Genomic DNA, 15,649 nt, shown 5'->3' with positions numbered 1-15,649 from the left:
ACACGTATCGACCTCTGACCTCCAAGTGTGACCTTGACCTTTGAGCTGGGGGTCTGGCTGTTGGGCATGACACATCATCTTATTATGGGGTACATTTGGGAAAGTAATATTAAAATCCCTTTAAGGATTATTGAGTTATAGACTGGACAGGAAAAAAATTGAACTTAGACCTCTAAGTGTGACCTTGACCTTTCAGCTAAGGGTCTGGGTTTTGCGCATGACACATTGTTTCATCTTGGGGAATATTTATGCCAACTGATATTTAAATCCTGTTTTGCATGACAAAGTTATGGACAGGATAGGAAAAAAACCCAGTCTATTGATATTTGATCTGCGTGTGTAACCTTGACCTGGAAGCTAGGGTTCAGGGTGTTGCTCTAATTATGGGGAACATTTTTGCCAAGGAATATTGTAATCCCTTGATGGATGAAAGAGTTCTTGAGCAGACACGAAACATACCCTGTTCATGCCATGTCAACATTTGACTGCCAAGTGTGCCCTTGACCTTAAAGCTAGGGGTTTGAAAGTAGTGCATGATATATCATCTTATTATGGGGTAAGTTTGTGCCAAGTAATATTAAAATCCCTTCATGCAGAGTTATGGGTCGGACAGGAAAAAATCCCTGTTGACCTTTGAACTCCAAATGTGACCTTGACCTTTGATCTAAGGGTCCAGGTTTTGCGCATGACACAGCTTGTGATTATGGGGAACATTTATGCCAAGTAATATCAAAATTCCATTATGAATGACAGAGTTGTGGGCCAAACATGAAATTGCGGACAGACAGAATGAAACAAAGAGGGATGGATGGACAGAAAAGCGCAATCCTATAGTCCCCAAGACTGGTTTTCACCCAATAGGGGACTAATAAAACAAGAGGGCCAAGATGGCCCTAGGTCGCTCACCTGAGAAACACACCATAACAGTGTAAACATGTTTGACCTAGTGATTTCATTAGGATTGGACCAAAAATGTGGTCTCTTAAGTGTCAACAAGTATTTTCTTCAATTTGACATAGTGACCTAGTTTTTTAGCCAAGATGACCTACATTAGAATTTGACATAGATTTGATCAAGGCAATCATTCTGACTAAATTTCATCAACCTCATTTGAAAAATACAGCCTCTATCGCATACAAAACGTTTTTCTTTGATTAGTCTTAGCGACCTAGATTTTGACCCCAGATGACCCATATTCAAATTTGACCTAATTTCATCAAGGCTATCATTCTGACTAAATTTCATGAAGATCAACTGAAAAATACAGTCTCTACTGCATTCACAAGGTTTTTCTTTGATTTGACCTAGTGACCTAGTTTTTGACAACAGATGACCCTATTCTAACTTGAATCAAGGCAATCATTCTGACTAAATTTTACGAATATCCAGTGTAAAATGCATCCCCTATTGGGTACACAAGGTATTTCTTTAATTTGACTGGGTGAACTAGTTTTTGACCATAGATGACTCATATTCAAACTCCACCTAGATTTTATATAGACAAATACTCTGACAAAATTTCATGAAGATGTAAAATGCAGCCCCTATTGCATACACAAGGTTTTTCTTTGATTTGACATATTGGCCTAGATTTTGACTCTAGATGACCCATTTTCAAACTTACCTAGATTTCATCAAGGTTATCATTCTGACAAAATTTCATGAAGATCAGTTGAAAATTACAGCCTCTATCACATACACAAGGATTTTCTTTGATTTGATCTAGTGACCTACTTTTTGAAACAAGATGACCCATTTTCAAACTTGGCCTAGATTTCATCAAGGCTATCATTCTGACAAAATTTCATGAAGATCAAATGAAAAATACAGCATCTATCGCAAACACAAGGTTTTTCTTTGATTTGACCTAGTGACCTAGTTTTTGACCCAAGATGACCCATTTTGGTACTTAGCCTACATTTCATCAAGGTTATCATTCTGACAAAATTTCATGAAGATCAGTTGAAAAATACAGTCTCTATCGCATACACAAGCTAAATGTTGACAGACGACAGACAGACAGACACCAGACATCAAGCGATCACAATAACTCACCCGAGCATTGCTCAGGTGAGCTAAGAACTCATGTGCACAAATTCATATGCTGGATAATAGTCCTTCATAGTTTCATGACTTTAGGTACAATATTATTAACATAAATGCAACACAAACTTTTAACCTTTTAACTATCTGTATGTTTCTCTAAGTCAAGAACAATAACTCTGGTTATGGTCTGGTTGTGCAAAATCCCATATAGAACACTGGTCAGGTGCATAACTTCAAATGATATATAACAATCCCCAAATGTTTTATGAGTCTATGTCAAATACTTTTAGAGACATGTGCAACACAAACTTGTATGCCATTTATGCATATTTTTGACAATCAAGGGCCACAGCTCTGGTCTGACAGAAAGAAATCCAAGACAATATCCTATGTGCACAACTTTACATGCTAAATAATATTCATATGATGTTTCACGACTCTAGGTCAAATACTTTTTGAGATATGTGTGACCCAAACATTTATGCCCTTTTATGCATATTTTTTAGTAAGTCAGAGACTGTAACCCTGGTCTGGCTAAACAATATCTCTAACAAAACCCTTAGGAGTAAAACTTTACATGCTGATTAATATTCCTGTAATGTATCGTAATCCTGGGTCAAATACTTTCTGACATACATACAACACAAATTTAGCCCTTTATATGCAAATTTTTGACTTTCTGGGACCATAACTCTGGTCTGGCTGAGTGAGATCCAGATTAAAACATCCAGTGATTACAGCTTCTTTTTGTTGTGGGCCTACTTTGCAAATGCGTGGCTCTGAGGCTGTGTTTTAAATGCTCTGTGCTCCCGAGAAATCTACCCTTACCGATTATCTTTTATTAAAATCAATTGCAAAATGTGGTCTCTTATCGTGTTCATGAGCCAAAATAGCAAATTTTAGCCCTTTAAGGGCCATAACTCTGCAACTCATGATGGGATCTAACCAGTTATCAAAAGGAATCGAGATATTATGCCAATACAAGTTGTGTGCAAGTTTCATTAAAATCGATTGCAAAATGTGATCTCACTCATGTTCACAAGAAATTGTGGATGGACGGTAGACAAAGGGCAACCACAAAAGCTCACCTTCAGCTAAAAATTGGTGGATTGTAACTAAAATCTAACTTGGCCTGTATATACTAATTTTATACCTGTGTACCAAAAATGTTTCAATGGTAATCAAATGCGCATCAACATATTGCTATATTCCAAGTCATAAAATGGCACCAATTCTGCCAAACATTGGTGGGTTGTAATTTATATTGAACTTGGCCTGATTTTATGACTATTTACTAAATATTAATTCAATTAATTCATCCTTTTAAGAGTAACTGAACAGAAGGCAGATTGTAAGCCAAACAGGGATGGTTACTGTGCCATACATTTGTGAAATGTAACCAAAGTCAAATTTGACAAAAAATTGCATAAAGAAAATGCGACTTCTGTAGTGTTAACAAGGTTTTCCTATTAACTGACGTAGTTTTTGATCTAAATTTAACCAATAATGAGTTTGTTTGCGACTTTATTGAGGGTAATATTCTGACAAAGATTCATTCAGATTGGACTAAAATTGTGACCTCTATTGAGATTACAGAGACTGTTGAGGCAAGACAGATGCAGGGTGATCATTATATCTTACCTTTAGCACTTTGTACTCAGATGAGCTCAAATAAGTCAACATAATTCATTAGTGCTATGATACCACTTTTCTATTTTAATACTTCAAATCAATTCCAAAAAGTCACAAAAATACACATGTCAAAAATGCACAAACGAGAGAAGTTTGTTTATGACAGGAAAATCAGAACAAAACAAAATAACTTCTTTTATCCAGCGATATGTTGGAAACAAGTATTTGGTTTGACATTTTACTATATGTTAGTGAAAATTCAATATCAACACAACAATTTCCTTATAAATGATGTCTTCTTGTTCAAATAAAAAGAAATACTCATCTATAGTTTTGTCACTTTTTAAACAACTTGAATTGAAATTGTAACTGTGTACCCAACAACATATTGTCGAAATGTGTGAGAAATTTTACAAATGTAGTGAAAATATTTGAGCCGTGCCATGAGAAAACCAACATAGTGGCTTATTAGCCATTATGTTGGTTTTCTCATGGCAGGGCTCATTTTAATATCCGAAACAACAAAGAAACACCATGTTATATGCTCCACATTATATTCTACTCAACACCTTGAATAACATGTTAATGTAACAATATAAATTAAATGACTCAGAGAGATAAATTTTAAACAACATGTAAATACAACAGTATGTAAGATTGGGTTTTGTTGGCCACTCAAAAAGATGAAGTAAAAATGTTCAATGGAAAGGAGACCAGGCACGTCAGAGCAATACAACAAAACTATAGGGGTATAATTAAAATTGCAATACCAGAAATACTTTGAAATAACACTAACACCACTGAACGATACAGTGGAACACAGTGAAGCACTGAGTAACATGGCAGATGTACACAAATACACCAAAACAGGATGGCTGTGCATTGCAATGAAGGAGCCAGTGATGTAACATGATAGGGACCAACCGCCTGCAGGTAGCCGCAAACGGCCAGTAACTACCATGCGGAACAGTGCATGAAGGTAAGCATGTAGTTGCATGCAAAGGGTTGGAACCCAATATATATATCAATACAGCAATACTAACTAGATTTCGCCTAACACTAGGGCAAAACCTATTCAACCCAAGCCACCTAGCCATGAACTTGATCTGAAAGCAATGCGCCAAAGTACGGTGCTTAGGACAGGATATCGCATTTAGCCGAGCTTTATAGCAATAATTTGAAGCGCCTGATCGCCTTTCGATATGCACAAATAGAATTTTTCCGCCACAATAAAATTAATTTATTCCCCAAAATTCTTTATACTGAACTGCAGTTTAACAAGAGCTGTTTGTACTTAGACAGCCAATGCTCAACTATTCGAATCATTGTCCCAGAAGCTGGAAAATGTTACCCTAAATGTTAAAATAACTATAGAGTTTCATTCCAGTATCTGCATTAGTTTTTGCAAAACTTTACAAAAAGTTGTTCAAAACCGGACATAATTTGACCAAAATGCAGGTCAGAGTTATGGGACTTGATGCTATCAACTAGTTTTATAACCTCAAAGGCACATGTGATGTTTCAATTTAATATCTGCATTTGTTCTGGATAGTAACTTGAACCCAAAACTTTAACCAGAAATTTCTGTGTCCAAAAGGGGGCATAATTTGCCCAAAATACATGTCAGAGTTATGGGACTTGATCCAGTGAGGTTGGTAATTGATCTAGAAAAAGAAAAAAAGAGTTTCAAATCTATATGCGTTTAAGTAATAGTTGTATGTACTTGCATGCAAAACTTTAACCAGAAGTCCAAAGGGGGCATAATTAGGCCAAAATGCATGTCAGAGTTGGTTGTGGGACTTGATGCTTTTAACTAGTTTTACAACCCTGTAAACATATGTGAAGTTTCAGTTCAATACCTGCATTAGTTTTGGAGATAGTAACTTGCATGTAAAACTTTAACCAGGATTTTACAACTTTACAAAAAGTTGTTCAAAACCGGACATAATTTGACCAAAATGCAGGTCAGAGTTATGGGATTTGATGCTATCAACTAGTTTATAACCTCAAAGGCACGTGATGTTTCAATTTAATATCTGCATTAAAAAAATTTTGTTCAGGATAGTAACTTGAACCCAAAACTTTAACCAGGATTTTCTAAGTCCAAAAGGGGGCATAATTTGCTCAAAATACATGTCAGAGTTATAGGACTTGATCCAGTTAGGTTGGTAACTGATCTAGTAAAAGAAAAATGAGTTTTAATTTTATATTCTATATGCCTTTAAGTAATAGCTGTAAGTACTTGCACGCAATACATGTACTTTAACCAGAATTTTCTAAGTCCAAAGTGAGCATAATTTGGCCAAAATGCAGGTCAGAGTTATGGGACTTAATGCTATCAACTAGTTTTATAACCAGAAGACACATGTAAAATTTCAATTGAATATCTGCATTAGTTTTGGAGACAGTAACTTGCATGTAAAACTTAAACCAGGATTTTCTAAGTCCAAAAGGGGGCATTATTTGCCCAAAGTACATGTCGGAGTTATGGGACTTGATCCAGTGAGGTTGGCAGTTGATCTAGATAAATAAATAATAAGTTTCAAATCTATATGCCTTTTAGTAATAGCTGTATGTACTTGCACGCAAAACTTAACCAGGATTTTCTAAGTCCAAAAGGGGGCATAATTTGGCCAAAATGCAGGTAAGAGTTAGTTGTGGGACTTGATGCTTTCAACTAGTTTTATAACCCCGAAGACACGTGAAGTTTCAATTCAATATCTGCAGTAGTTTTGGAGATAGCAACTTGCATGTAAAACTTTAATCTGGATTTTCTAAGTCCAAAAGGGGGCATAATTTGCTCAAAATACATGTCAGAGTTATGGAACTTGACCCAGTGAGGTTGGTAATTGACCTAAAAAAAGAAAAAATAACAACAATGAAGGTTATTCCCTTGCTCTGGATTGTCCATATTTTGAATAAATCCATTGACTCAGAGCAATTGGTTTATTTACCTGAATATTTCGCCTATATCGCATAGCCTTCGTCAGCTAACTGCACTGATTTCTAGTAAAAGTCACGTGACACCCACTGATCAGAAATCAGTGCAGTTATCTGACGAAGGCTATGCGATATAGCCTAAATATCCAGGTAAATAAACCAATTGCTCTGAGTCAATGGATTTATTCAAAATAAGAAAATAGAAGTTTCAAAGCTATATACCCTTTAAATGATAGCTGTATGTACTTGCATGAAAAACTGTAACCAAGGTGTGACGCCGACGCTGACGCCAATGCCAGGGTGAGTAGAATAGAATAGCTAGACTAGTCTTCGAATAGTCAAGCTAAAAATTGTTAATTTCTTAAGATTTTGATAATAGAATCCCGAATGCAATCCAGATAAAACTCCAGACCAACCAAGTTTAAGTGGACACCATCATCTTGAAAGAATGTCTGCTCATCAATATCTGGACTAATGATGTCACTTGTCCCAGATGATGTTACAATTTTTCTTCCTATTCGGTTTAAGCGCTTACGTTTTTTCTCTATAGGTTTTTTACCCTGAAGTGAACCAGACCAATGCTGTCTTTGTAAAATGTCAACCCAGACAATAACAGCTTCTGGGAAAGCTTCCCGTAGATAACTGATCTCAGTTTCAATCATATGTCTGATTTCAATGGTATTTTCGGAAACTAAGTCATCTCCACCCAGATGTATGAAAATTAAAGATGGGGGTGACGAAAGCATCTGTGCCTCCACTGAGTGGCGAAAATCTTTCCAACGTAGGCCACAGACACCCCACCACACCACAGATATGTCTTGAAGGCCCAGGTTTGGTTTCCCTTGGGACTTTGTGTGCACGCCGGCCCAGTAAGGGATGGAGTCTCCCAACACCCATACATCTAGGTTAGAAAAAACAATAAATGAGTTGTATATAAAATTCTTGTAAAGTAAGGCATTCAGAACAGATTACGCCTACTAATTAAGGATTTTGTGATATGAAACTTCTATTTTGGCTTAGATTCTAACGTGAGTAATCAAGTATTAGCCAGTCTGTTTAAAAGGTAATTTATGTATCATATCATAAATTCAAACCTACTTCCAGATGTAAAAATTAACACAGCTTGAAGACCATCTACCAAAGGGTAACCCTTGGAAGCCAGATCTGTAGCTCTGCCTATTCTGAAGCTGTGTGTTGCATAATCTGCACTTGCCATGCTAGACTTTCGAATTGCTAGCGACAACACGGCTGAAAACTGAGCCCTAGTCACAATGACAAAATAAGGAGACTGGGTTTTCGGCCTTACTTTTAATGAACTCTTTCAATGCAGATACAGTATAACAGTACATGTGTTATCTCCCTGCCAAGGTATCTTTAAGAAAATAGATTTTCCATTCTGACTGGTTTTGAAAATGCTTAAGTCAAAGAACTATATAACTTCCGTTATTGGCAACAATCAGATCAGTCAGGCGTAATACCTTTTCTAATACATGCTTGTTTGCAGTAACTAAATTGCTGACCCAAAATTAATAGGATTTAGGCCAAAAAAAGTGTTTTAAATAATTTTAATTCATACCTGTTGTAGCAGACTTGCCACAGAGAATTACAAACAGCTAATAATACAGGCTTAGTAAGTGGGGCCAGATTATCACATGTAATGCAGCTTCTGTGATAGCCTTCAAGTAACTTTTTTTATTACAAATATACAACCTAAGTCATAGAGTCCGTTAAGTTTGCGATAAAAATTAATACCTGCAACACAGGTTGAAATTGATTTCGGAGATAAGCCTTTCTCGAAGCATTCAGATGCAAGTAGAAAATGCCTAGTAACGAGAACAACGTTGTTTCTCGAATATAAAACAAATTATTTTTCGTCGAAAACAATTTTCATTATTAAGAAAGATATTGCCAAAAATATAGTGGTAACTATAATTTTCATTCAAGAAATAAGTTCCCAAGTGTGGTTTAATGTAGAATAACCTGTGTTCTTATGCGTAAGAATATATCACGGAGGCCGTAGGCCTAGTTATGTGGTCTTGCCTACATGTGTAGAGTAAGATGGTAAACAAGAGGTCAAAGTTTCAAAGCCTTATGACTTACAGATTAGGCAAAATATTGACTCGTATAAACAAGAAGAACATGATGGTCCTGAATCGCTCACCTGTCTCCACATGACCCAGTTTTCATGAAGATCCACTGAAAAATATGGCTTCTAGAGAGGTCAAAAGCTTTTTCTATTATTTGACCTAATGACCTAGTTTTTGAAGGCACATGACCCAGTTTTGAACTTGACCTAGATATTATCAAGGTGAACATTCTCATTAATTTTCACGAAGATCTCATGAAGAGTATGGCCTCTACAGAGGTCACAGGGTTTTTCTATTTTTATACCAACTGACCTAGTTTTGACTACATGTGACCCAGTTTCAAATTTTATCTAGATATCATCAAGGTGAACATTCAGACAAATTTTCAAGAAGATCCATGGAAAAATATGGCCTCTGGAGTGGTCAAAAGGTTTTTCTATTTTTAGACCTACTGACCTAGTTTTTGACCACAGATGACCCAGTTTCGAACATGACCTAGATATAATCAAAATGAATATTCAGACCAACTTTCATACAGATTCCATGAAAAATATGGCCTCTAGAGAGGTCACAAGGATTTTTTATTATTTGACCTACTGACCTAGTTTTTGATGGCATGTGACCCAGTTTCAAATTTGACATAAATATCATCAAGGTGAACATTTCATGAAGATCAATCGAACAGTATGGCCTCTAGAGAGGTCACAAGGTTTTTCTATTTTTAGACCTACTGTCCTAGTTTTTGACCGCAGTTGACCCAGTTTCAAACTCAATCTAGATATCATTAAGTTTAACATTCAAACCAACTTCCATACAGATCCCATGAAAAATATGGCCTCTAGAAAGGTCATAAGGTTTTTCTATTATTTGACCTACTGGCCTAGTTTTTTAAGGCACGTGACCCAGTTTCGAACTTGACCTAGACATCATCAAGGTTAACATTCTGACTAATTTTCATGAAGATCCATTGAAAAGTATGGCCTCTAGAGAGGTCACAAGGTTTTTCTATTTTTAGACCTACTGACCTATTTTTTGACCGCAGTTGGCCCAGTTTTAAACTTGACCTAGATATCATCAAGACGAACATTCAGACCAACCTTCATACAGATCCTATAAAAAATATGGCCTCTAGAGAGGTCACAAGGTTTTACTATTATTTGACCTACTGACCTAGTTTTCGATCGCACGTGACCCAGTTTCGAACTTGACCTAGATATCATCAAGATGAACATTCTGACCAATATTCATAAAGAGACCATGAACAAGAGCTGTCCGTAAGACAGCCAAGCTCGACTATTCGAAATATTGTCCCAGAGGCAGGAAAATATTACCTAAAAAGGTTAAATATCAAAAGAGTTTTAAGTTCAAAAGGGGGAATAATTTGACCAAAATGCATATCAGTTATGGGACTTGCTGCTATCAGCTAGTTTTATAACCCCTAAGGCACATGTGAAGTTTCAATTAAATATCTGCATTAGTTTTGGAGATAGAAACTCGCATGTAAAACTTTAACCAGAATTTTCAAAGTCCAAAAGGGGGCATAATTTGCTCAAAATACATGCCAGAGTTATGGAACTTGATCCAGTGAGGTTAGTAATTGATCTAGAAAAAGAAAAAATAAGTTTCAAATCTATATGCCTTTTCGTAATAGCTGTATGTACTTGCACGCAAAACTTTAACCAGAATTTTCTAAGTCCAAAAGGGGGCATAATTTGGCCAAAATGAAGGTCAGAGTTATGGGACTTGCTGCTATCAACTAGTTTTATAACCCCGAAGACACATGTGAAGTTTCAAATCAATATCTGCATTAGTTTTGGAGATAATAACTTGCATGTAAAACTTTAACCAAAATTTTCTAAGTCTAAAAGGGGGCATAATTTGCTCAAAATACATGTCAGAGTTATGGGACTTAACCCAGTGAGGTTGGTAATTGATCTAGAAAAAGAAAAAATAAGTTTCAAATCTATATGCCTTTTAGAAATAGCTGTATGTACTTGCACGCAAAACTTTAACCAGAATTTTCTAAGTCCAAAAGGGGGCATAATTTGGCCAAAATGAAAGTCAGAGTTATGGGACTTGCTGCTATCAACTAGTTTTATAACCCCGAAGACACATGTGAAGTTTCAAATCAATATCTGCATTAGTTTTGGAGATAGTAACTTGCATGTAAAACTTCAACCAAAATTTTCTAAGTCCAAAAGGGGGCATAATTTGCTCAAAATACATGTCAGAGTTATGGGACTTGACCCAGAGAGGTTGGTAATCGACCTAGAAAAAGAAAAAATAAGTTTCAAAGCTATATGCCTTTGATTGATGGCTGTATGTACTTGCATGCAAAAACTTAACCAAGGTGTGACGCCGACGCCGACGCCAGGGTGAGTAGAATAGCTAGACTATTCTTTGAATAGTCGAGCTAAAAATGTGACCTCTAGAGTGGTCACAAGCAAAAGTTTACAGATGGATGACGCATGCCGCGCAATCACAAAAGCTCACCTTGTTACTTTGTGACAGGACTGGTGAGCTAAAAACTTAACTGATTTCAAATGTGATTTTAAAAGGGCCAAAATACTTAACAGACTTACCTTCTCTTACCAGCAGATTGAAATCGTGATGATAAGCAAGTGTTTAAAGTTTCAAAGCCACATGTCAAATAGTTCTGACAAAACATGGACTTGCTCAAAAACGTAACCAATTTCTGAGACCAAAAAGGGCCATAACTCAACCAAAATATTTGACAGAGTTAGGTTCTCTTGCTTAAAGATGGAAATCACAATGCTTGACAATTGTTCAAAGTTTCAGAGCCATACGACAAACAGTTTAGGCAAAATATTAGCTGGCATGAAAAACTAAACTGATTTAAATGTCAAATGTGATTTCAAAAGGGCCATAATTCAGCCAAAATATCCGACAGACTTATGTTCCCTTGCCAACAAATTGAAGTCATGATGATAAGCAAGTGTTTAAAGTTTCAAAGCCACATGTCAAACAGTTTTGACAAAACATGGACTTGTACAAAAACTTAACCAATTTCTGAGTCCAAAAAGGGCCATAATTCAACCAAAATATTTGACAGAGTTAGGTACTCTTGCTTTTAAAGATGGAAATCATGATGCTTGACAATTGTTCAAAGTTTCAAAACCATCAGTCAAATAGTTTTGATAAAACATGGACTTTTAAAAGCCTATAGTAAGTACATGTCAGACCTTAGGGTAATAATTCAGTCAAGTATGCTAGAGAGTCAAGCTCTTATATCACATGCCAAATATCAGAGAAAAAAAAAAAAAAAAAAAAAAAAAAAAAAAAAAAAAAAAAATTTTATAAGTCTAATAATAGCTGATAGCTAAAAACATAAATCTAACCAAAAAGACCCACATGTTCAATGAACTGGAGTGGAACCATTGAACAACTTTGAAAGAGGGCTTCAGAAAGGTTGTTAGTGTAAAGTTTCATCAAAATCCATTCAGCGGTTTTCAAGCAAGGAGATATTGTTTAATGAAATGGCTGATGAAAAATGATGTCGCCCTCAGACGGCCATGTTTTTTGATGAATCAGAAAAATTTCAAAATAACATGAACAAGGCAGTCTGAAAGACAGATAAATCCCTCACCACTGTTATGGATAGTGAAAGGATAAACCTTAAACCCTGAGCTGTGATACTGGCCTTGAACTGACATGGCTGACTAATGAATTCTGCATATCGTCTTGATGAGGTGATCATTTGACCCAAGTTTCATGAATTTAAAACCTTCAAGGGGTTTAGGAGATACATAGCTCAAACCTTTGACTTTGAGTTGTGACCTTGACCTTGAGTTGGCATGGCTGATTCAGGAGTTCTTGATGAGGTGATCATTTGACCCAAGTTCGATGAAAATCCTTCAAGGGATTTAGAAGATACAGAGTGAACACAAAATGGAAGGCTCAAACCTTTGACCTTGAGTTGTGACCTTGACCTTGAGCCGACATGGCTGACTCATGAGTTCTGCATATTGCCTTGATAAGGTGATCATTTGACCCAGGTTTGATGAAAAATCCTTCAAGGGGGTTAGAAGATACAGAGCGAACACAAAATGGAAGGCTCAAACCTTAAACCCTAAGTTGTGACCTTGAGCCATCATGGCAGACTCATGAGATCTGCACATCATCTTGATGCAGTGATCATTTGACCCAAGTTTTATAAAATTCCTTCAAGGGGTTTAGAAGATACAGAGTGAACATAAAATGGAAGGCTCAAACCTTTGACCTTGAGTTGTGACCTTGACCTTGAGCTGACATGGCTGACTCATGCATTCTGCAAATTGCCTTGATAAGGTGATCATTTGACCCAAGTTTGATGAAAATCCTTCAAAGTTAGAATATACAGAGCGAACACAAAATGGAAGGCTCAAACCTTTAACCCTAAGTAGTGACCTTGAGCCATCATGGCTGACTCGTGGGATCTGCACATTATCTTGATGCAGTGATCATTTGACCCAAGTTTTATAAAATTCCTTCAAGGGGTTTAGAAGATACAGAGAGGACACAAAATGGAAGGCTAAACTTTGACCTTGAGTTGTGACCTTGACCTTGAGCCAACAAGGCTGAATCATGAGTTCTGCACATTGTCTTGATGAAGTGATCATTTGACCAAAGTTTCATGAAAATCCTTCAAGGGGTTTAAGAGATATGGAGCAGACACAAACTGGTACAGATAGATGGACGGAAGGACGGACGGACGGAGACCATCTCTATAACCCCCCACCACTGGTGGTGGGGGATTAACAATCTTGATAGAGGCTCCGAGAAAGACTATTTGTGTAGAATTATTTAACAAGAGGGCCAAGATGGCCCTAGGTCGCTCACCTAAGAAGCACTCCATAACAGTGTAAAACATGTTTGACCTAGTGATTTCATGGAAACAAATATTCTGACCAATTTTCATTAAGATTGGACCAAAAAATTGGTCTCTTGCGATAAAACAAGCATTTTCTTAGATATGACCTAGTTTTTGACCCTAGATGACCCATGTTCAAACTTGACCTAGATTTTATCAAGGCAATCATTCTGACCAAAATTCATGAAGATCAATTGAAAAATACAGCCTCTATCACATACACACGTTTTTTCTTTGATTTGACCAAGTGACCTAGTTTTTGACCTCAGATGACCCATATTCAAATTCGACCTAGATTTCATTAAGGCAATCATCCTGACCAAATTTCATAAAAATCAATTGAAAAAACAGTCTCTATCGCATACACAAGATTTTTCTTTAATTTGACCTGGTGACCTAGTTTTTGACCTCAGATAATCCATATTCAAAATCAACCTAGATTTCATCAAGGCAATCACTCTGACCAAATTTCATGAAGATCAATTGAAAAATACATCCTCTATTGCATACACAATGTTTTTCTTCGATTAGACCTAGTGACCTAGTTTTTGACCCCAGATGACCCATTTTCGAACTCGGCCTAGATTTTATCAAGGTAATCATTCTGGCTAAATTACATGAAGATCAGATGAAAAATACAGCCTCTATTGCATACACAAGGTTTTTTTCTTTGATTTGACCTAGTGACCTAGTTTTTGACCCGAGATAACCCATTATCGAACTCGGGCTAAATTTCATCAAGGTAATCATTCTGACCAAAATTCATGAAGATCAATTGAAAAATACATTCTCTATCGCATACACCCAGGTTTTTCCTTGATTTGACCTAGTGACCTAGTTTTTGACCCGAGATGACCCATTTTCAAACTCGGTCTAGATTTCATCAAGGTTATCATTCTGACCAATATTCATGAAGATCATTTGAAAAATACAGCCTCTATCGCATACACAATGTTTTTCTTTGATTTGACCTAGTGACCTAGTTTTTGACCCGAGATGACCCATTTTCAAACTCGGCCTAGATATCATCAAGGCAATCATTCTGACCAAAATTCATGAAGATCAATTGAAAAATACAGCCTCTATCACAGACACAAGGTTTTTCCTTGATTTGACCTAGTGACCTAGTTTTTGACCCGAGATGACCCATTTTCAAACTCGGTCTAGATTTCATCAAGGTTATCATTCTTACCAAAATTCATGAAGATCAATTGAAAAATACCGCCTCTATCGCATACACAAGGTTTTTCTTTGATTTGACCTAGTGACCTAGTTTTTGACCCGAGATGACCCATTTTCAAACTCGGCCTAGATATCATCAAGGCAATCATTCTGACCAAAATTCATGAAGATCAATTGAAAAATACAGCCTCTATCACAGACACAAGGTTTTTCTTTGATTCAACCTAGTGACCTAGTTTTTGACCCGAGATGACCCATTTTCAAACTCAGCCTAGATATCATCAAGGTTATCATTATGACTAATATTCATGAAGAAGAATTGAAAAATACAGCCTCTATCGCATACACAAGGTTTTTTCTTTGATTTGACCTAGTGACCTAGTTTTTGACCCGAGATGACCCATTTTCGAACTCGGCTTAGATTTTATCAAGGTTATCATTCTGACCAATATTCATGAAGATTAATTGAAAAATACTGCCTCTATCGCATACACAAGGTTTTTCTTTGATTCGACCTAGTGACCTAGTTTTTGACCCGAAATGACCCATTTTCGAACTTGGCCTAGATTTCATCAAGGCAATCATTCTGACCAATAATCATAAAGATCAATTGAAAAATACAGTCTCTATCGCATACACAAGGTTTTTCTTTGATTTGACCTAGTGACCTAGTTTTTGACCCGAGATGACCCATTTTCAAATTCGGCCTAGATTTCATCAAGGTTATCATTCTGACCAATATTCATGAAGATTAATTGAAAAATACAGCCTCTATCGCATACACAAGGTTTTTCTTTGATTTGACCTAGTGACCTAGTTTTTGACCCGAAATGACCCATTTTCGAACTCGGCCTAGATTTCATCAAGGTTATCATTCTGACCAATATTCATG

The 15,649-nt window shown here is 36.5% G+C and overlaps 1 protein-coding gene across 2 annotated transcripts in view; it reads right to left on the bottom strand.

Moving 5' to 3' along the window:
- Positions 1-3,739: 3,739 nt before the first annotated feature.
- The window catches only part of LOC123531514 (dentin sialophosphoprotein-like), a 31,111-nt gene continuing 19,201 nt past the window's right edge, over positions 3,740-15,649 (bottom strand). For both annotated transcript variants that reach the window (XM_045312555.2, XM_045312557.2), the window contains exon 10: positions 3,740-7,519. In XM_045312555.2, the coding sequence (XP_045168490.2) occupies positions 6,972-7,519 (548 nt within the window). In that variant the 3' untranslated portion in view covers positions 3,740-6,971. The remainder of the gene's footprint in view (positions 7,520-15,649) is intronic.

Source organism: Mercenaria mercenaria, chromosome 11 (assembly GCF_021730395.1).
Source record: "Mercenaria mercenaria strain notata chromosome 11, MADL_Memer_1, whole genome shotgun sequence".
Classification (NCBI taxonomy): domain Eukaryota; kingdom Metazoa; phylum Mollusca; class Bivalvia; order Venerida; family Veneridae; genus Mercenaria; species Mercenaria mercenaria.
This window is presented reverse-complemented; position numbering and strand designations above follow the sequence as displayed.